Source organism: Heliangelus exortis, chromosome 3 (genome assembly GCF_036169615.1).
Source record: "Heliangelus exortis chromosome 3, bHelExo1.hap1, whole genome shotgun sequence".
NCBI lineage: Eukaryota > Metazoa > Chordata > Aves > Apodiformes > Trochilidae > Heliangelus > Heliangelus exortis.
The window spans coordinates 23,353,152-23,380,114 of record NC_092424.1 but is presented as its reverse complement, the minus strand read 5'-3'; the positions used below and the strand labels follow the sequence as shown (position 1 = coordinate 23,380,114).

The 26,963-nt window shown below is 35.8% G+C and overlaps 1 protein-coding gene across 3 annotated transcripts in view; it reads right to left on the bottom strand.

The window, feature by feature from the left end:
- The window catches only part of CENPF (centromere protein F), a 41,149-nt gene extending 14,430 nt beyond the window's left edge, over positions 1-26,719 (bottom strand). For all 3 annotated transcript variants that reach the window (XM_071739629.1, XM_071739630.1, XM_071739631.1), the window contains exons 1-12: positions 26,575-26,719; positions 25,747-25,947; positions 24,184-24,380; positions 22,105-22,220; positions 20,459-20,550; positions 17,477-17,744; positions 15,766-15,968; positions 13,439-13,564; positions 9,841-9,969; positions 7,685-7,807; positions 4,477-4,612; positions 236-3,660 (exon numbers count right to left, since the gene is read on the bottom strand). In XM_071739629.1, coding sequence (XP_071595730.1) covers positions 236-3,660; positions 4,477-4,612; positions 7,685-7,807; positions 9,841-9,969; positions 13,439-13,564; positions 15,766-15,968; positions 17,477-17,744; positions 20,459-20,550; positions 22,105-22,220; positions 24,184-24,380; positions 25,747-25,908 — 4,977 coding nt within the window. In that variant the 5' untranslated portion in view covers positions 25,909-25,947; positions 26,575-26,719. The remainder of the gene's footprint in view (positions 1-235; positions 3,661-4,476; positions 4,613-7,684; positions 7,808-9,840; positions 9,970-13,438; positions 13,565-15,765; positions 15,969-17,476; positions 17,745-20,458; positions 20,551-22,104; positions 22,221-24,183; positions 24,381-25,746; positions 25,948-26,574) is intronic.
- Positions 26,720-26,963: the final 244 nt, after the last annotated feature.

Sequence of the window (26,963 nt, the reverse complement as noted above, 5' to 3'; positions counted from 1 at the left end):
ACATACATACAGTGCATGTGCATCCACTAACACAAGAGGATCCACACCAACACAGACCTGAAGAAAAATCAACCAAGCAGTGCAAAGTATTATGCAGCACTAATAGACTAAATTTGTTGCATTTATCATCATTTGTTACTACTTATGATCTCTCTGATGCATAAAAAATTAAGTTTAGCTTTCCGTGAAGCAAAGTGTTTACATAAGACTGGCTTGTGTAACAGCAATTACTTACATTTTCAACATCTGTGTACAGTAGTGAACAAGAACTTAAATCGAGGACTTGTAGTTGGAATCTTGCTGCTTCGAGCTCCAAAGACAGATTCTCAGTTTGTTTTCTTTCCAGTGCCAATTTGCATTCCATCTCCATAGTCACGTTTTGCAGTTTCTGCTGCCATTCTTCCTTGTCAGATAGATTCTGCTGTTTGAGATGATCTATTTCTTTTCTTTCAGAGAGTATAACTTCTTTCAGCTCTTGTATTTCCTCATTTTTCATATTCTCTTGAATGTGAAATTGGTCTTCAAGCACTTTAATGGCCTTCTCATATGTCTGACACAGCATCTGAAGTTCCTCAATCTTCTCAAGATTAGATTTTCTAGGAGTTGTATTCCCGGGCTCTCTAGCAAAGTCCAATTTGTGATCTTTATGAAAATTTCCAACCAAAACGTTTGTTGCACCTTCTGGGATTATTTGTGCAGAACTGTCTGGCAGATTAATTTCCTCTGTCCCTTTGCACATACCACTGTTACAGGAATCAACCACTTCACTTTCTTCTGTAAAACAGGGACTTTCAAAAAGGTCTGAGGAAGAAACTGTGGACTTACTTTCATCTAATTTAGACAGTATATCACTTTGGCTAGAAGATAGTGGCACTCTCATAGAATCTCTATGAGCATTGCTCAGGCTTGTTGACAATGCAGAATTTTCTGCCTTCAGTTTTTCAATACATGACTGTAACTCAGATATCTTTGAGCTCATAGCACAGTGTTGTTCATATAACTTTATATGTTCATTCTGGAAAGACAGAAGCTTCTCTCTTACTTCAGCAAAGTGTATTTTAACTTCTTTGCTGGACAATTTTAAATCTCTGTAGTCAGGACCGGGTCCAATACTGCATTCTTTAAGCCCGAAGGACATTTCCTTATTATCAAGATACTCTCTCAGATCACTGTTATCACCTTGATCCATAAGTTCATCAGGAAAAATAGCTTCCTCAGCTTTTAAATTTTTATCTGCCTTCCTTATATTCTCTTCCTCCTCTGCCACTTTATCAATACCTGTGATGCCATTGGTTTCTGAGTCTTTAAACTGAGAGGCTAATACAGTTTTCTCACTCTGCAACCTCTCACACATTTTCTCGAGCTCAGTCAGATTGTTTATTGTTACCTGCAAAGAGGATGCCAGCAAGACTGATGAATAACTTTCATCTAGCTCTCTTTTCTTACAGTTCTGGGAAACACTATCATAATTATACTCAGAGTGACCACTTTCTTCTAATACTGCAAGTGGAGAATCTGAAGTTTTCAGTTCTTTAATAGACTGTAGTTCTTGCTGTAGTCTCTCTTTCTCTCTCATGCTTTTTTCAAGTTCCGCTTCCACGCCTTTCAAAGCAGTCTCCAGTTGTATCACTTCTAGCCTGTAGCTCTCTAGGGAGATTTCTCTGTCCTCAAAATCCATTTGAAGAATCTCAAGTTTAACTTGGTATTTATTCAGCTCAGCATCCTTTCCTTCCATGGACTTCCTCAATTGTTCTGAATAGAGTCTCTGTTCACAACTAATGTCCCACATTAGAGGTTCACTTTCTAGTTTCTTTTCCAACTGCTCCTCATCTTGGAATCCAATACCATGTTGCTCTTGCATTGCATTCTGTGTTACCCTGACATTTAACATTTCCTGTCCTAAACAGTCAAGCTTTGAAGAAGGTGCAAATTGGATATTGGAAAATTCTGACTGCAGCTCATGAACCAAATCTTTTTTAATTTCTTCTGAGGCTATTAGTTTATGCAAGATATCTCTATTCTCCTGTTTCTCTTTTTCTAATTTTGCTTTGTTTTCCTCAAATTCAATCATCTGCTCTCTCAGAGCACTCATCACATTTGTTTTTTCTTCTTCCATTGATTTATACTTTGCTTGCAAAATTTTAAGCTCTGTTTGAATTTCTTCAGTACTGGATTCAATATGTTGTCTTTCCTCCTTGTGTCGTCCAGACATTTCAGAAATTATTTCTTCTTTTTCCTTTAAGCCTTCAGAAATATTTTTATTTGCTTCCAGTAAAGTTATTTTTTCTTGCTCTAAAATTCTGCTTAAGTCCCTAAGGACTGCATTTTCTTCAGTAAGTTCCTCGATTTTTTTGCTATATGAGCCCATCATTGAAGACATTTCCTTCTTCTCTGAATCCCATGTTCCAGACATGATCTTCAGCTGTCTGACTGAATCCTTGAGCAATTTATTATTGATTTCTAAGCCCTGAAACTCAGCTTGTTGGTTTTCTAATCTTTCATTCAGAGTTTGCAGTTGCATGTCCTTTTTCTCAAGAACACCTAAGGCACTTTCAACTAATTTCTGCCGTGCTGAAATATCTGCTTGCAATTTAGTAATGTGCTGTCTAGTTTCTGCCACAAAGCTTTCATGCATCTGTTCTGCATTAACTAATCTTTCTTCTGCTTCACCCTTCATTTGCAGTAAGTCTTCATACTGCTGCTGTTGATTTGAATTCAGTTCCTTTTGAGCCACCAAGGAAATCTCAAGAGAAGAAATCTGATCTCGTAAGATGGCCAGATCCTTAGTTTTTTCAGCTTCTGTAAGAGCTCTGGCATCTCTGTGATCCTCAGCAATGGACTTATTTGCTGCAAGTTGTGTAATATCTAAAACAGCTTCATCCTGATCATTTTGTAAATTAACTTCTCCATCTCCTGTTGTTTCTGAAGTGTTTTTTGGTTTTAGAAAACAACAGACTTTTTCATATTCACCAAGCAGGTCATTATAACATTGCTCTCTTTGCAGTCCTTCACTTTCTGCTAATTTTAACTTTTCTTCCAGTTCACCAACTTGGTTGGTAAGCTGGAATATTTTACAGGACATATTGTCAATCTCTTTACAGTACTTTTTATCAGAGCATTCTGCTTGCTGACGAAGTTCATCAAAAGCTTTTTTTTGCTCTTCTAATTCTGCATTTTTATGTTCCAGCATGTCTTTAAGTTTTCTAATCTCTGTGCTTTTTCTATCACTTTCAATTTCCATTATTCTGAGTTTCTCACTATGTTCGTGATTTTTGATTTGCTGACTTTGAAGGGAATTCTCCAAGTCATGAATATGAGTCAGCATACTTTCCTTTTCAGACTGAAGTTTATTTAAAAGATTATTGTTTTCATTTTTCCATTGAGAAAAAGCAGTAGCTTCTTTTTGCAAATCTTCACATTCTCTCTGCTTGACTCCAAGAAGCCTATGCAAAGCTTCTGATTCTTCCTCCATCTTACTTATTTTACTGTTTAGTTCTTCAATAAGGTTTTCTCTTTCCTTGAGCAGTTCTCGGATAGAATCCTGTTGCTTTTCCATGTCAGCTAAAGCTATTTTCAGCTTCTCAGGTGAAAAAGAGCTCTTTTGCTTTTTCAGTTTCTCTTCCAGTAACTTCAGCTCCGCTTCCTGAAAAATATTCTTATCTGTAAAAGAAAACACCATCAAATATTTGCCAGTCACTACTGGCAATTCTACTGATAATTTTCCAGAATAATTTTTACTATTTAGTTTTACTATTTGCAGTTCTCATTCAAATACAAACCATTACTCTCAAGTTTTCTCACTAGATAAATGACTGTTTGTATAAACTTAGGTTACCAGACACTGTATACTCCTGGACATTATCAACTTTTCCACTGTGGTGACTGATAGTGTCTGCACTACAAACAAACAGTCAGTCTATAATTCACAGGTGCAACTACTTATTGTTTCTTTGGCTCATTTTCATCAAATTTTTACATCAAGTAGCACTGGTTTTTTTTTTTATTTGGTTTGGGGTTTTTTTTTTTAGTTCCAACAGGATAGGTCACATTCCAGCAGAATTACAAACCACCAACTCAATTCCTATAAAACTGTGCTCAATTAAAAACAAAGAGCACAATTAACATTCAACTATTGCCTGTTAAGTAACACTTCCTACCTTTTTTTTTTCCAACTCTGTGAAACGCATACAAGAATTACAAAACAGAATTTTTCTGGTTTCAGTACATTCTATGAAATTCAGCTTGCTGAAAAGTTCAGTACACTTTGATTAATTTCCAAATCACGTATCTTCAGAAACTGTGTATGTTCACAGACAAAAATTCATTTCCACTTAGGAAAAGCTTAATGGTGGTTAAAACACTGATCCCACAGTAGAAGCCTGCTAATATAACTCACGATTAAATTTACAGGATTGCAGGCAACATGCATCTTTAAATATATAACACAAGTTCTGCATGTTTAAATACGTAACTCACTTTTCATCTCTTCTGCAAAATTCTTGCTCTCCTTTAGAGACTGCTTGATCATATTCAGTTCTTGTTCAAGCTGGTGATTTTCTTGCAATTTTTTTTCAAGTTCACCCTCAAGAAGGTTTTTCTTCTGCTCCACTTCCTAAACCAAAACCAAGTAAAACCATAGGTCATGTGAATTGCCAAGAAGATCAATAAATTCAGTTCATTTAAATCAAAAGAAAGATATTCCATTCCTATTAAGTCTTTTGTCAGCTATGTCTGGGTTTCTAAGTACTGCTTGGGAAAATGAACTGAACTATTCTTAACTAGCTGACAGTATGTGAGAGATGCTCTCAGTTGATACAGTATGTCCCTTGTTTGCACAGAGCAAACAGCTCCACATGACCCACCCCAAACAGATTGATACAGGCCAGAACATGAAATTAGCTGATGAAATTAGGCACTTTCCCAAAGCAACAAAGGAAACAAATACCTGCAATGCATCAAAATTAACTAGGGACCTAAAGAGCACATTTCACTTATCATCTGAGGTGCAGACAAGTTCTCTTGCCACTGAACATCATCACCATGTCAACACTGCTCAAATTTTATTTAGAAGTGCTTACTCTTTCAGAGGGTTGTTTTGTCGTTAAGAGTATTTTCTTCCAAATAAACTTAAGTTTAAAACCAAAAAACCTCCCACGTAAACAAAACTATCTAACTCCATTGCATCTAGGAAGACAGAAGTTTTTTTAAGGAAGCCAATCCTCTTTTTCCAAACTCCTGCATTGCTGGGCAACAGATGGCATGGTACTGGCATGGCCCAATTGGTAACAGGCCATCAATTATTCATCCATTTACTACTAGCAGATGGGAAGCAATTCACAAAAGCCAAGCTCAAGAAATGGTAAGGTCTGGATGAAAACAATTAAAAGCTTGCTGGCAGGGCAGCAAGTTGTTTTTGAAACAACATAAATAAATCACTCTCAGAACACGATTAAAATTGTTACTGTCACTAACATTTGCATTCCCTTCTTCTCGTTGCCTTCAGTACCCATAGTTTTTAAAAAAACCCACCAGTCTCATAAAAATTTCAAGGAAGAAAGTTTTCTAGCAATCTTAACAGTATTTTTTCAAAGTGCAACTCTTCAAACTATTTGCATTCAAAGCACAATATGCAGATGCAATACGAGTACATGAATTAAATGAGTCTGTTAATTAGGAAATCTAGGGTGATCTATAGAAACTCAACAAAACAAGTTTAAGGAATTAAAATGCCTGAAAAGTCTGATTGCTTTGATTTGGTGCAAAGATTCCAAATAAGCAGCACTCAGCAAAACCCAGGAACCCATAATTTAATGGACTAATTATCTGATAGTAGCTACCAATTTACACTTCCCAAAGCTATATGCAAAGGAATCAATTTGCTTTTAACCCAGTTATTGATTCTATTTGTATGTTGATTCTACTTGTATGTAACTCAGGTTAACCATTCTGCAATTACCCCTTCAAAAAGCAAAAACCAAACCAAAGAAAATTCTAGAGCCTATAAGGAGGTAGAACTACTATTCTGGAGAAACTCTTCTTGAGGCATGTTTACAATCAGTTTAGAGACAGGCTGACCAATTTTTCCAAGAATAGTCAAGGGTTTGCTTGCACCAGGAAAATGTATTCAACTGTATTCTCTGCGACACAGTTAGACCATTAGCATACGATTGCAACCATCTCCCTTTAATAAAGAAAAAGAGATGCCAATCTCATTCTTCTTTTCTTTTTCTATAAACAAAATCTACTGACAACAAAGCGTCCAAGACATTGAAACAATTTGATGTCATTTTTTACATTACATGCCATGATTTCTTATGTGTGAGTCTTAAGATAGAGGAAACTGCAGTGTTTTGGGGTTTGTTTTTTTTGCTAAAATTATGAAAGATTACATTAAGAATGTACAGAACCTGAATGAAGGCTTTCTGGGATATACTGGAAGAAGAAAAATTATATTGAATAGTCTTACCACTGGAAAGCACCAGTTAGATTTATTTACTAAATAAATTTCAAGGACCACTACCTAGCATTGAGGCCAAGTGACATGGAACAGCCCATATAAGTACAACTGAAGTTTTTTGTCTTCCAAAACAGGTGGCTCTAACCAAAGCCCTTGCTGGGAGTACTCCCGGGCTCATGTGAACTCCCAAACTGTGCCTGGGAATTGTGTGAAAGAGTGAGAGTCATCTGGGCCAAAGCCATGCAAGTGCTGTTCTAACAATTAACAGTACAAATAGTCCAACACCTGGTAGTGTTCCCAGACATTATAATCTACCAGCATGAATGTACCTGAAGCTTCATAATTTACTAAAGCTGAACCAATGTTTATGCTGATTGGAACAAAACCCAGTATTTTACTTGAAGTTTGTTCATAGAATTTATCTGTTCAGGACAACAGGCAACAAACAAAATAAAGTGTTCAAAGAAAACAAGCTGTGACACAGACTACACAAAGATTGAGCTCTCTTTTTTTTTCTACTTCTGATTCTCCAAATAAAGGATAAAATTTGCATTTAGATGTCTCTAGTGACACAACTGAAACAATTTCATCAAGTGTAGATGCCCTAATTACCACCAAAGAAAAACAATATAAATCAGTAGGGAAAGGAGGCAGTAAAGTGGGAAGATTTCTGCCTCCATGAATATGGCAACATCCAAAGATTTCTCTGAATTTAGTTTAGTTTTGGAGAATGCTTTTAAAGCAGTGACTATTTATTGGACTGTGCTTCTAAGAAAAATGCATGTTTTTAAAAAAGAGGCTATAGTAAGTCCTTGCATAAAATCTCGGAGTTTGACAGTGTGCATCAAAGCAGTAGTCAATTATTCTGAAACTCACTATTAAAACCAAATGAACATTAATATATTTTTATTTCAGGCCTAAAAGTAAGAATTTACTGAAACAAAATCCTGTTTTGGATAAAAAGTAAGTCCAACATGAACTAGAACCATATCAGCAGCACCACAGCAATGAATCCCACCCACACAGCCAGTTTGGATTTCATTAACCTACAGGATGTTAGGTGAAGACCTCATTTTTTGTTACAACTAACATACATTATTAACATAATCCATAAAAGCGTTTAAAGATTCTTTGTGGGAAAACATGCTATGTGAGTAACAATACTACTGTTTACAGTTTGACAATTTATGCTAGGGAATCTATCAATGACTCCTCTGTACTGGTTACCTCAAGGATTCTTGTCAAATCAGTTTCCTTATCTTGGGCTGCTAATAAAGCCTGCTCTGCTCTGCACAGCTTCTGGGTGAGATCACTGGCATCGTGTTCCAAGCGTTGTTTCACTGCCATTACCTGTAGTCATGTTGAAAATTGACATTGTATTCACAGTTATATATAATTTTTTTAATGCTCACACTTTTAAATTCCAACATTCTATTACAAAATAAAATTACATTATTTTATCCCACCATGAACCTAAGGTTGCTTTACTGTAGTTTAGAAAATAGTTGCTTTCCTTTCCACTCCTTTGCCTCTGCCCAGAAAGATGTCTCTAAAATACATATATTTCTAGACTGTCTGAAATTGGATTAATACATCCAACTTGCGGCCACATCACCACAATGATATCTGTAGGATACAAATCATATTGGGAGTGTAATCACTTTTTTGCTAAGAATAAGAAATCTAGGATCACAAATGCCTTTACTGCTACATTGGCATAGATTTTATAAAAATTGAACAGGTTTTAGCTCTTTCAAAATAGTGCTATAAAAAGGAAGGAAATGCCATTATCAATTCAAAAAGGAAAAGAAAGAAAAGAAAGAAAAGAAAGAAAAGAAAGAAAAGAAAGAAAAGAAAGAAAAGAAAGAAAAGAAAGAAAAGAAAGAAAAGAAAGAAAAGAAAGAAAAGAAAGAAAAGAAAGAAAAGAAAGAAAAGAAAGAAAAAAAGAAAGAAAAGAAAGAAAAGAAAAAAAAGAAAGAAAAGAAAGAAAAGAAAGAAAAGAAAGAAAAGAAAGAAAAGAAAGAAAAGAAAGAAAAGAAAGAAAAGAAAGAAAAGAAAGAAAAGAAAGAAAAGAAAGAAAAGAAAGAAAAGAAAGAAAGAAAAGAAAGAAAGAAAAGAAAGAAAGAAAAGAAAGAAAAGAAAGAAAGAAAAGAAAGAAAGAAAAGAAAGAAAGAAAAGAAAGAAAGAAAAGAAAGAAAAGAAAGAAAAGAAAGAAAAGAAAGAAAAGAAAGAAAAGAAAAAAAAGAAAGAAAAGAAAGAAAAGAAAGAAAAGAAAGAAAAGAAAGAAAAGAAAGAAAAGAAAGAAAAGAAAGAAAAGAAAGAAAAGAAAGAAAAGAAAGAAAAGAAAGAAAAGAAAAAAAAGAAAGAAAAGAAAGAAAAGAAAGAAAAGAAAGAAAAGAAAGAAAAGAAAGAAAAGAAAGAAAAGAAAGAAAAGAAAGAAAGAAAAGAAAGAAAGAAAAGAAAGAAAGAAAAGAAAGAAAGAAAAGAAAGAAAAGAAAGAAAAGAAAGAAAAGAAAGAAAAGAAAGAAAAGAAAGAAAAGAAAGAAAAGAAAGAAAAGAAAGAAAAGAAAGAAAAGAAAGAAAAGAAAGAAAAGAAAGAAAGAAAAGAAAGAAAAGAAAGAAAAGAAAGAAAAGAAAGAAAAGAAAGAAAAGAAAGAAAAGAAAGAAAAGAAAGAAAAGAAAGAAAAGAAAGAAAAGAAAGAAGAAAAGAAGGAAAAGAAAGAAAAGAAAGAAAAGAAAGAAAAATAAGCAAAAAGGTCTACTCTGATACTAGCTTTCTAATAAGCTTCTAATGAATTCAATTTCTTGGAAAAAGAACTGAAGTGCACCTATTTCAGCCTCTATGGAATCAATTTCTTCAGTAAGCATATATAGAAGAATGTGTATATAAAGGAACCTACACTGAAAGCATTTGGCTGACTGTTCCAATGGTTACATTTCTAAATTAAAGCAATCCTGAAGGAAAGCTTTTTTCAGTTTTAGTAACACTTCTTCAGTTCAGCCTGCCTATTAATGGGGCATTTGAATAAAATTTTTAAAAACTTGTGGCCCTTTTTTAAAAATTAAGTTAGCTCTGCTGCTTTATAGCTGCTCTCAAGTTGGGGTTTTTTTTGAGGTTTTTAAACGTTCCTCTTTTCTGAACACCAACTCTTCAGGCTTTTGCTACTTTGTAGCTTCCTAAAAAATTGTGGTTTTGACAACTAATATGTTCTAATAGCTAGCTGCTGCTAGAGCAATGGAAGACAAAATAGCTAATACAAACCGTATAAAACATTAATAGAAGTCCTCAAATTTTTTGCTTTATGTGTAATTAAATTAAAGAGGTATTGGTGAGACAACTAAATACCAGCTCTAGTAGAAGTTTTTAATATCAAAAAGCTTACTTTGTCAAATTCTGCCTGCAGAGCATTGAAGTCATTTTTGGCTTGCTGTAGCTCTTGGTTCATTTTGGTCCTTAGCTGGTTGCACTGCTGATCTGCTGTTTGTAATGCACGTTGTTGACAAGAGAGTTCCTAGAAAACAGTGGCACAGTAGCAAAAAAATAAACACATAAATGCAGTAAGTATCTGTTTTGGTTACTAAAGCAATAACAACTGATTTTTATTAACAGATGCTGCCTGTTCAGAGACACTTGACTTATACAGGAACAACAGTTTAAAAACAACTTTGATGCATGTTGCAAATGTCACATGGGCAAGAATGGTCTTTAAGCTGATTTATGTCATCTACTTAAAATATCAATTTCAGCACCACACAGAAAACAAAAATTTCTAACACTAGTGAAAGTAATGGTATTCAAATTCTTCATCTTAAAAATAAGTTTCATGTAACAACTGAATTACATTAAATGTGGACAAGTTCGTATCTACTATTATTTACTTACCACACTATAGGACTGATTTTTTTTTCTAGGACAAATAAAAAATAATCTTAACATAATACTTAGCATGGGACTGAGCAACAAGATACTCTTACAAGGGCAGTCATGAAACTGCACAGATCTAGTGTTCCCAAAACAGACTTCCTCAAATCTGCAGAAGGCTGATGTAGTTTGTGTGGATCTTATGACACGTCCATAGGCATCCATGAGGAGAAGATACACATCTCTAGTTGTCATTTCTCATAAGGCCTGTTCTTATGCCATTGGACCACAGAGTTGTGATCTGATTTCAGATGCATGTTAGAATGTAAAACAAAAAGAGGTATGAGAGTAATAAAAAGCAATGAAGAAAAAAAAAAACCAAGATATTTACCTGAATAAGTACTATGCAAAAGTTCCAAAATGCTTTACTAACAACTTCTAATATCCTTGTGAAGGTGAAATATGGGTGCAGTTACTTCATACATGTAAAATGCTTCACTAAAAGACACAGTACTGTACTGTCACCAGTCAAAAAAACCCAAACAAACAAACAAAAAAACCCAAAACCAACAACAATCAAACAAACAAAAACTAAAGAAAGAACCAGTGAACCAACCAACCAAAAAAATAACTGAAGAAAAGAAATGTTCACAGTAAAGGAATCAGAGCTGACATTTTCTGCAGTGTGGCTCCAACTCCAAGGTGCAGGAATACCCTGCACTGAAGTCAGTGTACTTTAGTAAGTCATATCTGTGAAATCATTCCAGCACCCCTTATATCCTGCTCTGAGAGCAAAAACAGCACAAGAGATTTCTTCCTACACCAGTCACTTCCTACACCAGTATGACATCCAGTAAACAAAGAAATCTTGTTTAGCAGGCAAAGTGTGGATGAGGGTGGAACTGTCACAAACAGAAAACCTGTAAAGATCAGTGTTGATATATGTGTGTGTGTGTGCTGGCACTAGTAACAAAAAAAACTGACTAAAGTACATATTAGCTTCAAAGAGCTCTTCTGCAAATCTCTGATCAGGAGCATTCCTTGAGCTCATGCCAGGATGCTCTTTGGACCCCAGTGTATTCATTAATGAATCGTTTAATTCAAAGTCTATTTGTCCCAAAACATTCCAATAATTATTTCTAAAGCTGATGGACTCTGCTTTCTAAGCCCTACCTTAAGAGGACAAGAAAAAAACTGCAGAAAAGCTTTCTTTCTTTATATGAATATTCAAAACAAATTGTTTCCCCTAGTTTTAGCTGTAAAAAATATCACTTATGCACATCTAAGCTAAAAGTTGAGGTTCATTCCATTGCCAGCAAGTAAACACCCAGCTCCACAGTGAAAACCCACATCTAAGGTGCCTAGAATAACCTGCCTGCTAAAGGTGCCTCTGTCTCTGCAGAACAGGAACAGGCCTAAGGAACAATCTTAGACCTGGATTTCAGATGACTGAAGAAAGGGAATACAAACCTCATCTTTTCAATGGGAAGCGTGGATGGAAATGTTAAAGAAAATTTGAGAAAGAACATTGGAAACGATGGCCTGATGCAAGTGGAACTCAGAAACTAGCCTGTGTTACACCTCAGAACAAGCTCTGGAGTTTCTCAGGACTTTCTGAAAGTTAACAAAATGCATTCCAGGATCTCACCTGCCTTCTAGAAAGAGAAACATACTAAGGGACACACAAGCAAGGCTTTACAAGATGGAATTCAGTAGGATGGCCACCAGCAACTAAGTTTCACAGAAGGGAAAAAAGTCCCTTTTCCATGAGGAAAATGCACAGATCAGAAATCCCACGATAACACACAAATTTGGATGGCAGTATATATAACACAGAACCTTTAAACTGGGCTTGACAGGCAATTAATAAAATTAAATGAACATACAACCATCCTCATAAAAGCCTGTAACAGCTCACAGGTCAGAAACATCACAGAAAAAACCCCAGCCTAGAAAGACAGTATGTGGATTTCCATATTTAGTCACATGAAGGGCTTTTGCTTCTAACTAAAAATAAATTTTGCTTCACAGTTGCATTTCCTGTGGATGGCACCTAAATTACCTGACATCCGAACTATCAGATATTGAGACAAGCTGTAGCAACAACCAACTGTGTGGAGGATGGTGTTCTGTTTCTCTGAGAAACACCAAATTCTGTCTCAGAAACACCAAATTCTTAAATGGTCCCACTGAATAGGACCATTCCAGTTCTCAAGTGGCATACATCAGGCATAACAGAGCCAGCATGGGCTGGGGTTGTAAGGAACATGAACATGTAAGAAAACATGAACAACGGTTCATGGGCCTTCAACTCACTTTTAGATGAATACAATGTCTGCTTTATTTGAATTTGTCAACACTTTTTTCATGCTACAACTATTAAAAAAAAAATATCAGTTTTTCTTATTTATCACTAGACAAGGTTCTTCTTCAGTCTTTAACCAGTCCCCAAAGCAAACTTAAACTGCCCATTTGAAATGGCACTATCACTTCTAAATCTGTGCCTTGGACTTCCTAACAATAATTCTGTTATTAAGATTAAAAGGAAAAATATGAATAGTTTAGACCTAATCCAGATCAGTTTTAATGCTAAACATAACTTCACCTCAGCAACGTTCCTGGGATACTGGGACACTGAATCTCTGCATGAGCCGGCACAAAGGAAACAGAAGACACATATGCTGAATCCCGTATTTTACCATCTCCTGAGCATGAAGCAAACTTAGAGTAATAGAGATATAGTCCGAAAGAAATAATTTTCTTGTATGCAAAATGCATGGAAAAATCAACTCAGATTCCACAGAAATAATTGAATCTGTTATTGAGTTTGAACTCACATATACGTAATTTGAGAACAATGAAGCCTACTTCCTCATGGATTTATATCTCAGTTTGGGTCTCTCACACGTATCTGTTGTCTAGTAAATACTAATATAATTCTGCATCTCTCTGACATCCTCTGCCCTCTGTTGGGATGTTTGTTTTCAGTTTTTCAATTACCTTTGCAATTTCTACTGTTCTAGCAAATGTGATTGCAATGCAGTGAAAAGCAGATACACAAAATAAACATGTGATTTCATCTCTACAGGAACTAAACAATAAAGTTCTTCTTGCCTTACCTGTTGGTATTCCTTTTCCTTTGCTTTTATTTTCTGTTCCAAAGACTGACGAGCACTCTCAGCATTTTGTCTTTGGCAATTTAGTTCTTCCGACAACCTTTTCACCTTTTGCTCCATCATTTGCATCTATAATAATTTATGTATCAAACACAAGGGTTAAAAATGAATGTGACATTTCGTATAAATTTATAAGCATTCATATAAGAAGACTTATTCCAGCTACTACAATTGTTCCAGTATTCATATAACCTACAGCATAACTTTACTAGGTACCATATAAATTCTTAATACAAAGTACTAAAATCATATTTGCTTATGTTCATAATATGTGTGTATATATATATATATATATACAGAAAGAGACCACATATATATGTATAGTTAGGTGTGCATATGTATACACGTGTATACACACACAAAATCATAAAACATCTTCAGAAAAGCAGTGTCTTTGACAGCCTACAGAAATGTACTGTATCTAGCACAGGGAAGCATTGAGGCTTAAACCCTGAAGATATTCAAGGTATGGATTGACAAGGCTCCAAGCAACCTGATCTGGTTGAGGGTGTCCCTGCTTACTGCAGGGGGGTTGGACTGGATGACCTTTAAAAGTCCCTTCCAACCCAAATTATTTATGACTCTGAAACATATTTTCAGTAGCTCAGGTTGCTATGGACTAAAAAATTACCACTAATTGCTAAACAACTACTCACTTAGACTGAAAATAACTGAACATTCCACTGAATTTCAGAGTGATTCAGCACATTGATTTGGATAGGAAAGAAAGAGGCATCTCAATCTAGCTCAACAAAAGAGTGCTTTTCACAATTTAAAATAATTTAAAAATTAATTAGTAACCTATGATCTAGGATAATCTCCACATGAGGTTGTTAATGTCCACCCAACCCCCAAAAACTCATTTTTATTCCAAAACTGATCTGGTAATGCTTTTTTTTTGGTTTTTTCCCCACAGGGCTGGAAGAATAGCAAAGTGTGAACAGGACAGTTTCTTTTCCAACAATAAAAGCTGTTTAATAAATTAGTAAAACAATAGCCCCCCTATGTCATAAGAAAATAAGAAACAGGTAGTAGCACTGGGATGTCTGGTTATTTAGCACAGACTGCAGAAATTGTGAGCTCCTGTAAGATCACAGAGAAACTTGCCTGCAGAAGGGCTACAGAGACCTCACAGAGGAGGTCCTATCATCGAGGTCTGTGAATAGTAACAGTGACAGAGAAGTCCACAAGGGGCCTGCCAAAATTAAATTCAGGCTATGAGGCAAGAAACTAAAATCCAGAACCTCAATTTACTTCTACATCCAAAGTCTGAGGGGGAAGGTGGAGATCCAATTTCAGTGTGAGAATTAAGGAACTGAACAGAAAGGAGAAAACTTTAGATGGCAGGACCAAAGGAATCTTCCGGAATAAGATGCTGCACTGCACCTTAAGGATGAACTGTAACTCATTTCAAATTGGGTCAGTCAATCCTAACCCTCCTCATGGCATGCTCCTAGCTATATATCCTTGCCCCTTCCCTTATGCTAGATTTAATGCACCTTTGATTTATCAAATGCTGTGAAAAAGCACTTTAGGGAGGTAATCCAACTTGATTAATCAGGAAAATGATAAAACTTTTTACTTGTTATCTTCTGCAGTTTTAATTAAATTAATTTAAACACTGTCATTCTCCTCTTTGATTGATTATGAGCAAAAATCTGGAAAAATTCATGCTGTTAGATGTATGTACTTAAATACAATCTAAATTCTTAACTAACCAAATTGTACTAACCTATTGTTTTTTTAATACGAATCAAAACAGCTCAGAATTGAGTCATGAAATCCCATTTAATAATTACACAGGCTCTCAATCTTGCATGACATTTTAAACTAGATTTTACACAAGTAAATTACAGTCCCAGGACTATACCCTTTCAACATCCTTTATTATAAGCATCAGATACTGATTTTCAGCCTAAGTTTAAAGCGTCTATTTAAGATCAGAACTTGCCACCAGATGTCATTGTTGCTCTATGCAACTTGATCAGAAAATACTTTTCAGAATTCCAGTCAATCGCCTGAGGATGAAAAAAATTGGTTCAGGTGGTATAAGAAACTTCCAGAAAATAGGTGAATGCTTACAACTATTTATGGCTTTGCAGATGATACATATCAAACTAACATGTACTTCTCAAAACTCAATCCTCAACAAATGCCCAAGAAACTTATCTAAAATTTTTGTTCATACTAGAACAGCTGAAAACTGACACACATTAATACTGAGAATGAGTTGTAAGAACAGACAGAAGATGTGTGGTGCAACATCTTACCTGTGTAGTAGCTTGATCAAGTTGTGTCCTCATTTGAGTCAGTTTATCTCTGGTTTTGTTCAGAGCTTTATCCTTCTCTGCTAACTCCAGCTTCATTCTCTCCAGTTGCAATTCAGTCTCTTGATATTTATTCATATGGGATTTCTTCACTTTTTCTTGAGCTTGCAGTTGTTGTTCTAGGTCTTTAACAGTGGAATTTAACACTGAATTTTTAAAAAAAGTAAAGGTTAAGAATACTTTGAAAAGTATTTCTTCCAGGTATTCAAATTTCAAAGTGTCTACACACTCTAAAATACTTCATATGTTTGATAACAACACAAATTCCTGATACAGGAAGACACCTGGTAAAATGTCCAGCAAGCAAAAAACAAAACTTTCAACTCTTTTCTACTACTGCATTAATCACTAAAACTATCAAGACCAAAAGATAATTGACTCTAAATCAATAATTTTCACTTCATAATATACAAGAACACAGCAAAACGTGAGGTCACACACAAATGCAGCAAAAGCAAATACAATTTGTTCCTCTGCTGTTTCATTGTTTGTTGTTTTGTTGTGATTTTGTTGCTGCTTTTAAATACTGAAACATCTCCCTTGACACACCCTTTTTAGAGTTCTTTTGTTTTTAAAAGGAGAGATATCAATTATAAACATTTGTTTGGGGCAGCTGCAAACCTCTGCTTCAAAGAGGTTTCTCAGCTGCTGGGCATCTTTAAATATAGTATTTTATGTTTTAATCTTTTCCCTGTCCCAAAGCAGCACACATGTAAAATGAAGCCAAGTGACCTTGTTACAATATACACCAGTAAGAATTTACCTTCCAAAATCACTACAGAAAGTGTTATCCAGAATTACTATTGTCTGGTAATTCTTTTTATTGAAAAAAACCCTGTCTTCCTGATGATGAATTTTTAAGGTTTCCAAGTTGAAAATGCCACCTAGATTAAAATTTTACATGTAGGTATTTGAGTGAACAGTTTGGAGAGTATAGGAACTTGTAAAACAGTCCTACAAGAATAAGTAGAAAAACTGGTCAGAACAGTAGGCTTAAGTAACTGTTCACCAGACCCACAATACATCATTTGCTTTCTTCTGGTATATTTCATATATTAGGAATAAGTATTTCTTCATGTCAATATCCACAATACAAGATCGTATTTTATTTTTTCACTGTACTTTTGTATATTGTACTCATCATACTTCATTCTCTGCTTCCATTATCAATCCAATCAGTTATGCATTAAGCATGTTCGGACAATGAATTTTTAACACAGGTATTGCTCAGTCATAAATTTCAAGTCATACAAAATTAAGGAAGCAATATAATTGAATTTAACAGTGAGATGTAATAAAATCTTGAAGTTTTTTAAAATCTGTTTAAAGCAGTTGTTCAGTGAGCGATGGCATTATTGGAGAAGGCCATTTTCCTTTTATATGATGCCTTGGATCCACCTCAAAAAAACCAAACTCTTCCCTTTCAAGTCTCACACTCCTTACCACAGCTTGTGGACAATTTCTTTGTAAGTGCTGATCATTGCAAATACATACACCAACAGACCCCTGGGCAAGCTACCCAAAGCAACAAATGGTATCTTTCTCTTTTCTTTACTTAAGCACTAATTTCAATACCTCTCTTTTATCCACATCCCAGTTTTCACAGAGCCATCTAGGAGACTGACTCTGGGTTTTAAAGAAATATATCATATACCTTGGTTCTGTGCTCTTAGCTGGATCACATGTGAAGAATTACAATTTTCATCAAAGCTGTTGTTCAACTCATTTTTCTCTGATAGTCTCCTAGAATTTGATTCTTTTTCCCATGGTAAAGAGGATGTTGTAGAACTTCCTCTTGCAGGTGTTTCTTGGTTTCTAGACGGTGTCTTTTCTTGTTGCCATGAAAACACAGAGGAAGATGACTGATGCCAAGCAATCTCCCTGTAACTCAAAGAGCTTCGAGGCTGGGGCTGATTTATTTTCTGTAACCAAGAAAAAAAAGATCTATCTTTACACAGCTCCATATCCAACATATAACAAAATAATTATTTATTAATAAGTAGATAATAGGTCATAGTTGTTTCACATTTTAGAACTTCACATCATCCACCAGTGCAAAAAGTCATATAATTAATTTTAATACCATGTAAATAAATAACTTTAACCCAGGTATAAAAGGAATAGCTGATACTCATAAACACATCAAAAAGTAGATAGTGCTATGTTTCTTTGTAAGCAATACACCCAGATTTTTTTCCTTTTCAAGAGGGGTCCCATCCTATCTCCTTCATTTTTCAAAGTCAAAGCCTATATTTTTACATGCAAATGCTCACACAAGTAACCTGGAAGAAATACAGAAGTCTGGACTAGTGTATCTGATAGCTGACCCACATTTGGTTCTTCTGGACATACACAGGTAAATTGAGAAAAGACTTATATATACAGAATACCACAGAGTTGCAGTAATAAAAAATACCAGGTACCAGCTTTCAGTTTCTTCCTTCAGAAAAATTAAAGAGAGACATAATACTAGGGTTTTTTTTTTTCTTTTTAAGTAGAAAAACCTTCAAACACTAAAGCCTCTATTGTATTTTAACCTGGATTTTCAAATGCCTCTCATGTGAATTTTTGTATTTTTTAATAGTAAAGCCCTAAACGAGGTAAAACCCAGTCTGACTTCTCAGTTCAATCAGAGAATATGTTGTTGTGTAGGAATAGTTTTGCTAAGACCAGAAACTACATAGTCCGAACACTGTAGCTAATTCTGCAATTTGTTTATAGATAAAGAACATAAATACCTAAGCATGCATATATGTATTATACATGATTTAAATTTACAGTATTTCTAAGACAAATGTTTGAATACAGGAAATTAAGGGTAACTAATGCTTATTTTTACTAAAATGCTTTACGAGTATTTCCTCTTTTGGATTTGTTTGTATTTTGGACTTTTTGCATTACTCTGTGAGAAAGAGTTCTGCCGTAGTCCAAGGTGTAGTACAGTATAATAAAATAGGTTTTGTTCTGAGCCTGCGGAACTGGTACTGCAATTATGCCTTAGGAAAAAAAGGAAAATAACCATTCCCTGTTTCCTCTCTTGATCCTCACTCATCTTTGTACCATCCACTTCTACCATATCTGTTTGAAGATGAAATGAACAGAATTAGCTAGGAATATTCAAGATATCAGAATCATTTGTCTATATATAAGATGTTGTAACAACATGGATGAAGAATATTTTCTCATTAATTCTTAATGCTTTTCATAAAAAATTATTTTCATCTTTGCTGAACACAACATTGAAATTTTCAGAGAACTAGCCACAATAATTATTGAATTTCTTCCTAGAATAATTTCATTAAATTTGTAGCCTGAATGTAGCAGGTTCAGATTGTTCAGATTGTATTTTCAGATGCAGTGCTTTTTTTTAACACTTAATTTTACTTATCATCTTAATTATTGCAATTATTTAGTATTACACAATACTGTGTGGTCTTCAGCTGTATTATTGAACTCCTTTTCAGATCATTAATGAATATGCTGAATAGCACAATTCTCTTTACCAGTCCTTTTCAGGTACCACAGCCATAAAAATGACCTTTTATTCCTAGCCCTCAATTTCGACCTTTAAACTCAGAAGAATAACTCTCCCTAAACAAAATCGTTTTTTCGGAGTTTTGTGGATATCCAACAACATTATACTGAGTTGCACAACTCACACATTTTTTGATTTATTTAAAAAAAACCAAACAAACTGAATATATGTGAGGCGTGATTTCTCTTTACAGATAAGTGGTTGATGTTTTCTCCATACACCATGCCCACATATACACCAATAAACACCCTGGTTTAAGTTCTAAAAATTTGCACAGTATGAAATGTTGGCCTGAGTAAACTACATTTCTAGGAATTATGACTGTAAGCTTTTTTTTTCTTTTGAAATGGCATCATTCTTGTCATCTTCAAGTGTCAAAAGAAGAATGAAACAAGCTGCATATCAAAGTGATTCAACAGTCCCACACTACAATGCCCTATAAATTCATGGGTAAATAACATCTACATCTGGTAATTTTTATTATTATTGTTCATTTTATCAATCTATTTTAAGACTACTTCTGACTTTTTAATTTGAGGTTGTGCCATAGATTTAACCCTAATAAAAAAAGGCTCTGATACAGAAAACTTTTAAAGCCTTTAGACAGTAAACACCAAATAAAAAATGATTTGAGCTTTTCTCCAATGGCCTTTTTTTCCTTGAGGTCTTTCACATGTGAGTCATCTGTTGACCTCAGTGATTCCCTACTACAGTTCCTATTACTTAGATATTTGAAAAATTGACTAGATTTTTATTTGCTAGGTGAGTTATTTCTCATAATCTTTTCAAGGATATTTTATTATCATATTTAACTTGGCAAAAGTGATCCTGTTTTCTCTTGTCCTTGCTTGCATGGGACTTCCAGTTTTTGAAGGATGTGTTCTCATTTTTAAAGTCATTTCCTTTGCTATTCAATTATGATGGCTTTTCTGGAAATTCCAAGATTAATTCTGAATGACAGCACACACGGATTAATTCTGTCTTTGAAAAAAAAATATACTTTAAGTGATACAGAATATTTCACTAGTTTTCTACTCCATTTTCCAAGTTCACTCAGTAGTTACTCAGATATACCATATGCCATTCTCAAGAAATACTTACCTTAACTTGGATAGCTCTCAGCTCTAACTCTAGCTTTTTTCTTTCTTGTACTTCCTTCTTGTATTTTTCTTCTAATTCTTCAAACTTAGCATCTACAGAGACATGATGAATACTTTTTCATAATTTAATTTAAATTTCATAATTTAAATGTATTTAAATAGATCTTTCCTAGCCCTTTGCTATTAAGGGAATAATAAATATGAACCACTATCAGAAGTGACATATCATGAAGAAGAAACAACTGTATCTACAACATATTCAGTAGTAATTTATGACCCCAAAATTATGCTGGTGGGATATCTGGAACATTATGTTAGAATGAAAAAACAGCTATTAGAAGTAAGGATAATAAACCAGGATTTTAATTTTCTAATCTCTCCCTCTAAAAAAATGTGTGCATATGTAATAAATATATTTAAAATATAAAGATATATGATGTAGATGCTACATTTTAAGTATGCCCACCAGTAGCCCAGAGAAGAAGGCTGAGTATATTTCTCAAGTTCCTTTCAAATGCAATAGGAACTGGACAAAGAATTTATTTAGGATTACTCTGCTGAAATTCTAAGAAGCATGTACAACTCAAGAAAATTCTAGAACCAGCATTCTAAAGGAGCATTTGAAGGAGGTGATTGTCCCATTCTTCACTGCACCGTGGGCACTTCACACACTATATATGTGCAGTTTTGAGGGTCTCAGTATAAGGACACCAAACTAACAGAGTATGTGCAAACAAGGGTGACCAAGATGGTGAAAGGAGTGGCTAAGGTGACACGGTTTGTTCATCCTGGAAAAGAGAAGGCTGTGTGTGGGATAACCTTATCACAGCCTACATTTTCCTTAAGGAAAGAAGCAGAGGGGGAGGTGCTGATCTCTTCTCTCTGGTGAACAGTGATAGGACACAAAGAAACGGGATGAAGTTGTGTCAGGGGAACATCAGGATGAGGTTATTCACTGAGGGGGTGGTTGATTACAGAGTCCTTGGAAAACTGGTCATGGCACCAACTCTGTCAGAGTTCAAGGAGCATCTGGATGAGTATCACAGTGTTATGACAGTTTTAGGTAACCCTGCAAGGAGCAGGGAGTTGGACTCCATGATACTTATGGGTCCAAACATCTGCAGTTAAGGAAACTTTATTAATTAATCAGTTGATTCAAAGATTAAAAATCTAGTTGATGGCAATAATTTGAAGAGAGAAGTGATGCTTTGAAGTGGATACACTGCATAAATTGTTCAGATTATCATGCACAAAACAGTGTAAATAAAAAAAAATGTCAAGTAATATGACTGTTGACTGAACTTTGGTTAAAGTACCTGTGGTACATGAAGGAAAAAAAATTTGCCCTTCTCCACATGAAGAGGAATGCCAATACTAAGAGCAGGCATTAAAGAAGTTGATGTAGTCTGATGATGAATATTCCTGTTACTGTTCCATGTCCATCAACATAGTGCTGAAAAGATGAAAAGAACCTCCACTGAAAATTTTCAAACTTGGAAGCTATGGTGTTATGAATTAGACACTCATAATAAGCTATATAATATGGACTAGGCAACTCAGTACAAGTGTAATGTTTGAAATATTCCTCTGCCTTCCAAGAAAACTGACAGTTACATATCTGTGCTAGATGAAGAAAAATTAATTTACCATTATGTCTTTGAATTGGTGTTAAAGGAGCAGTAAAACTTTTCTGTGGAGTGCCACTGAATGACAAGTCTCCTGTGATTGATGTTTGCTGACTCCTCTCAAGCTCACATTTGTATCTGTTTAGGAAAGAGGCAGCAGTAGAAATTAGTAATGGAAACTAAAAGGTTAATTATCTAAGAGCCTGAAATACACAAATAAGTTATATTAGTCTAAGAATTTAGATTAAAGATCAAGTCAAGATACATCCACTAAAACCTTTTATGTGCTAACACAGAAGGATAAAAAATGCATTTTATTTAGTTTCAATATATTCAATCAATTACACCAGAGTCAAAACTAAAAAACATAGTTCAAGGAGATGAAAATTGGTTAGAACTCTGAAGTTCTTGTCCAGCTAAGCACACCCAAGTCACTGTAAAAGCTGATAATACAAAAATCTTACTCTTCAGGAAGCATCTTTATGGTAGGAAGCATACTACTTTTATTCTGTGTTCTGATACTGCACATTGAGAACCCTGAGCATACTGCACAAAAATGGAAGGGAATACCCTCCACCTGACAGTGTATTTTTGTGTGTACCATCTACATTGATACCTAAAACATCACATCAGGCAACCCATTCCAATGACTTTTGTGAGCATATGGAGTTACAAGCTCATCCAATGCAACCAGATAACTAGTCTGTAGGTTATACAGCAACTTTTGTCCTGCCCAGAAAGCACAGATTGATAACACAATGATTCCAGGCTGTAACCCATCACATCAGTGACTCTGCAAATTCCCTTTCCATTTCCCCTCCCTTTTACAGCACAAGAACTCCTCAGTGGCTTGCCAGTTGCTGTGAAGTGGTGAAAAGTTATCAGCATAAACCAAGATGGAGCCAAATACAAAACCAAAACTGCTTGCCAAGTTCAGCCTACATGTAGTAACTGACCCTTTTTGTAGCAGTTATGCTAAGTAGTACAATGGGAAGGAGAGAATATAGTAAACAAGACTTAAATTTGGGAGTGGATAAAAGGACTTTGTATCCTTAGCCTTCAGCCCCTCTAGCTCAACATTGGACAGCAGATACAGCAAACATGAGTGCAGTTATACCAACCCTGTTGCTTGTCAATAAATTAATCTTTGACAGTCTCGGAAAGTCCTTACACAAAGCTGGTATTTCTATATGCAATAATTTTGTTTTGGTTGACCTTTAAAATCTTCTCACAGCAGTCAAGTACTTCAGCTATCTTTAGTTTTCCCCGAAAGGAGGGGGAAAAAAGGGAAAAAACAGGAAGACTGACAGTTTTCTCTTTATTTGCTGCTCCTAGGATATGCATGAGGCACACCATCCAAAAGTTCAAGTTTGTTGCATAGGCAAGATACTCAGCTTCATCAATGCACACAAAGTTTCAGAAATACTTTTATTTAATAATGGAGGGTGCCTCTAGCATGAGAGCACATTCAACAGATGACAACATCTAGATTTTAGATGTGTTTGCATTATAGAAGATTTCATTCCACCTCTATAGACAGTACATACACACTGTCTCAGTTGTAACAATTGAGGTTTTTGAATTAGGCACCTCTTTTTCAAAAAAGCTGGATTCAGTTACATACACTACTATTGATTTGAGCAGCTTCCTCTTCCAGTCCAATAGATGTTCATACCTCCTTCTTCCAGCTGTCATATTTTATTGGTAGACTGAATAATCTACATATTCCTTGCAACTTCAAGCTCTTTGCAAATTTTTTTGCCAAATGACTCAGTTGTGCTAAGTGTTGCTGTTTACTTAAAAAAAAAAAAGGTCACAGAATGAAGGACTCTTCTTTCACATGACACTGCAGAATTATTAAATAGGAACTATAGGTACCAGCTTCTTCAAGGAGCACCAAAAATTATGTGGAAGTCCATATCTGTATGCATATATGTAAATCAGGACAATATTTGAAATGCTCATTTCAAAAAATTTGAATAAAATCTGAATAAAGTATGAGACGAAGAAAATCTAGAAGACCGGAAAGGACACATTAAATAGGCTAAACATGAGAAAATAACTATTAGACATAGGTCAGAGACATGCAGCAAGTTCTCACCTTTTCAGTTCTTGTTCTAGTCTTTCAATGTCTTTCTTGCTGGAATTCAGCTGCCCGGACTGAATGTTGACTTGAGATTCTTTTACTTGAAGGTCATATGATACTTTCTGCTTTGCTTTCTCAAGACTATCACATAATTCCATCAAGCTCTGGTTCTCTCTTTTTAGTGTTGCAGCTTCATTTTTTTCGTTTTCAACCTAGTTGGAAAATAAAACATTCAAAAAATATTCAAAGTTCTCTTCACACTTCTGTGCAATTATCATCTTAATAACACAAAGTTTACATATGGTTCTTTTCTTCCTAAGATGTCAAAATACTGACAGAACCAAAAAACTCAGATCTACATATTGTTTAAGTATTCTTGAACAAAACCACATTTCCTTCAACTCAGTCACATTAATATTTATTTATTCACTAGAAAGATAATCCACCCTAGTCACATTCTTCACTGATCATCTCACTTCTCTATCATATCAACTCCAGCAATCAGAATACCTTGTCTCACTAAACAGAGAATGCACAATGATTACCAAGAATTATGACTTCAAATTACAGAATAGAGCCTGACAGTAGAGATATCTTTCTCCTCACCAGCAGCTTCTGAGTGCCAGACTATATCTTTGCTCACTGTTATTCTTTTAACTGAGAAGTATTGAGAATTGCTTCTTCTGAAAATTCTAAAACACAGCTATTAAGCATACCCCTTTTTTGTGTTTGTTTAGGGAATCACACCAGTACCTCTTAACAGTTGAGAGAAGTACCTAGAAGCTCACAGGAAGAAACTCCAGAAAACTACTAGGCTTAAGTTTTGCTAGAAAACTGTAACAGCCTAAAGAGATTAAAAAGCAACCTTTGCTAACTCTCCAAGCTGTATTCAAATGTTATAAAACAGAATTTAAACAAGTCACTTCTGATCTGAAGCATGGCAGGATCATGACCAAGAGGGTGTCTCATTTTCTGGTTGAGAAGGTAGAGTCAGGTGAGCTATAAAATTACAGCCCTAAGAAAGAAAAATGGAAACCAAAACACAACCAAAGCTCAAATCCCAAAATGCAGAATACAATCTTAACAAGAAAAAAATTGAGATCTTCATAGACTAAGTAAAAGATGGAACAAATAGGCATATGCAGGCAAGGTGAAACGCTAAGGGATCATCAACTGAGCAAATCTGGTTTATGTAATAGAAGTAGTCATTATGAAGATTTTTAACAGCCATGAAAATACTTTTTTTTCCTATTCACAAAGGGAAGTCTGGAAAAAAGCCTCAAAAATCATAAACATCACAACAAAGACTGAGAAGAGGTACAAATTCTCAATTTAAGACCTATTATATAACACCTCTCAATATAACACCTATTGAGAGCTGAACAGAAGGGAGAATATAATGAGTATGAAATATGATGAAGATAAACAGTTCATACTTCTATGCTATCTTTCCAGTCAGCTAGTTGGAAGAAATAAAACACCGACTCATCTCCTAACAAAAGAGAGATAACAAATCTCTATGACTGCATTTGTCATGGAAAATGGCATTTTAGTGAAATGACTGCAGTACTATGTTACCTTCTGCTTCTGATTTTGCAAAGCTGCCTCCAAAGACTCTAACTGGAATTGTCTTTGCTGGCGCTCCTTTTTGAGCCTATCTAGTTGAGTTTCCAGCTCATGAATCTTCTGCAGGACTCTGGGAGAGAGACCTTCTTTCCATTCCTCCATGGCCCAGCTCATATTGATGGGATTTTTAACACAAAATGAGTAGTATTATGCCTGAAACACAAAGACAACTGTAATTAGACCTTGAGAGGTCTTGAGAGAGGTTAAATAAGCCACCCTTTTAAGTAAATTCCATGTTTAAGCTTAGCAGTGATTACAAGACAGGATTTCACACCTTTAAGGTACAGGCTTTCAATATTAGGCCTTGTTTTGACACACTCCTCTAGAGTTAAGATGAAACTTTAAACCCTCCCATTAATCAGTCTCCTAATAACAACAGGAATTATCTTCTTACAATAAAGTTTGACTACTGGGCTTCAGAAAGTTCCTCTCAACATCTTATTCTGATGTCCATTTATATTTAACATAATGACTCTACCGACATGAGCAAACTTTCTGGGGACGCCAGCACAGACCAGAGACAGTTTTTTAAAGGAAAAATTACCTCAGAAACTGAAACTAGAGATCAGCGCCAGGCGCACTGAGCGCACGCAGGACTTGGGAGGGGGAGGACCAGGCTGTCCCAGACCTCACCAGGCTCGACTCAGGGGGCAGGGAGCGGCTCTCCGGCTTTGCCACCAGCCGGACAGCAGCACTCCCGGGAACAGACACCCCACACACTGCTCCCGAACCCACCCCCACCGCCCCGCCCTAAGCCCCGGCCGTCCCCCGACCACTCACTGTTAAACGCCGACAGGGGGGAAGGCGGCAGCCGCTCAAAGCCCGACTATCACCAGTCGGCCTCCGCTGCGGGTCCCAGGGTCCCTTAAGGCCGGTGCCGTGGGGCGAAAGGCAGCTGCGAGACGCGCTCCCCGCCGCAATTCAAACCCCCACCGCCCGTTCGCCCACGCCCGAGGAGCGGCGCGCCCGAGCGCGCTGATTGGCCCCGGCGCGACGCCGCTCGCCACGTGCACCTCGCCTCCTTATCGCGATTGGCTGGTTCGGAAGCATTCAAACTCCATTGGTGCCCGCAGCGCAGGGGCGGGGAGGAGGCGGCTCCCGATTGGCCCCCGGGGGCCGTTGCCCACAGTGCTTGGGGCGAGCGGCCGTGAGGCGGCTCCCAGCGCCGC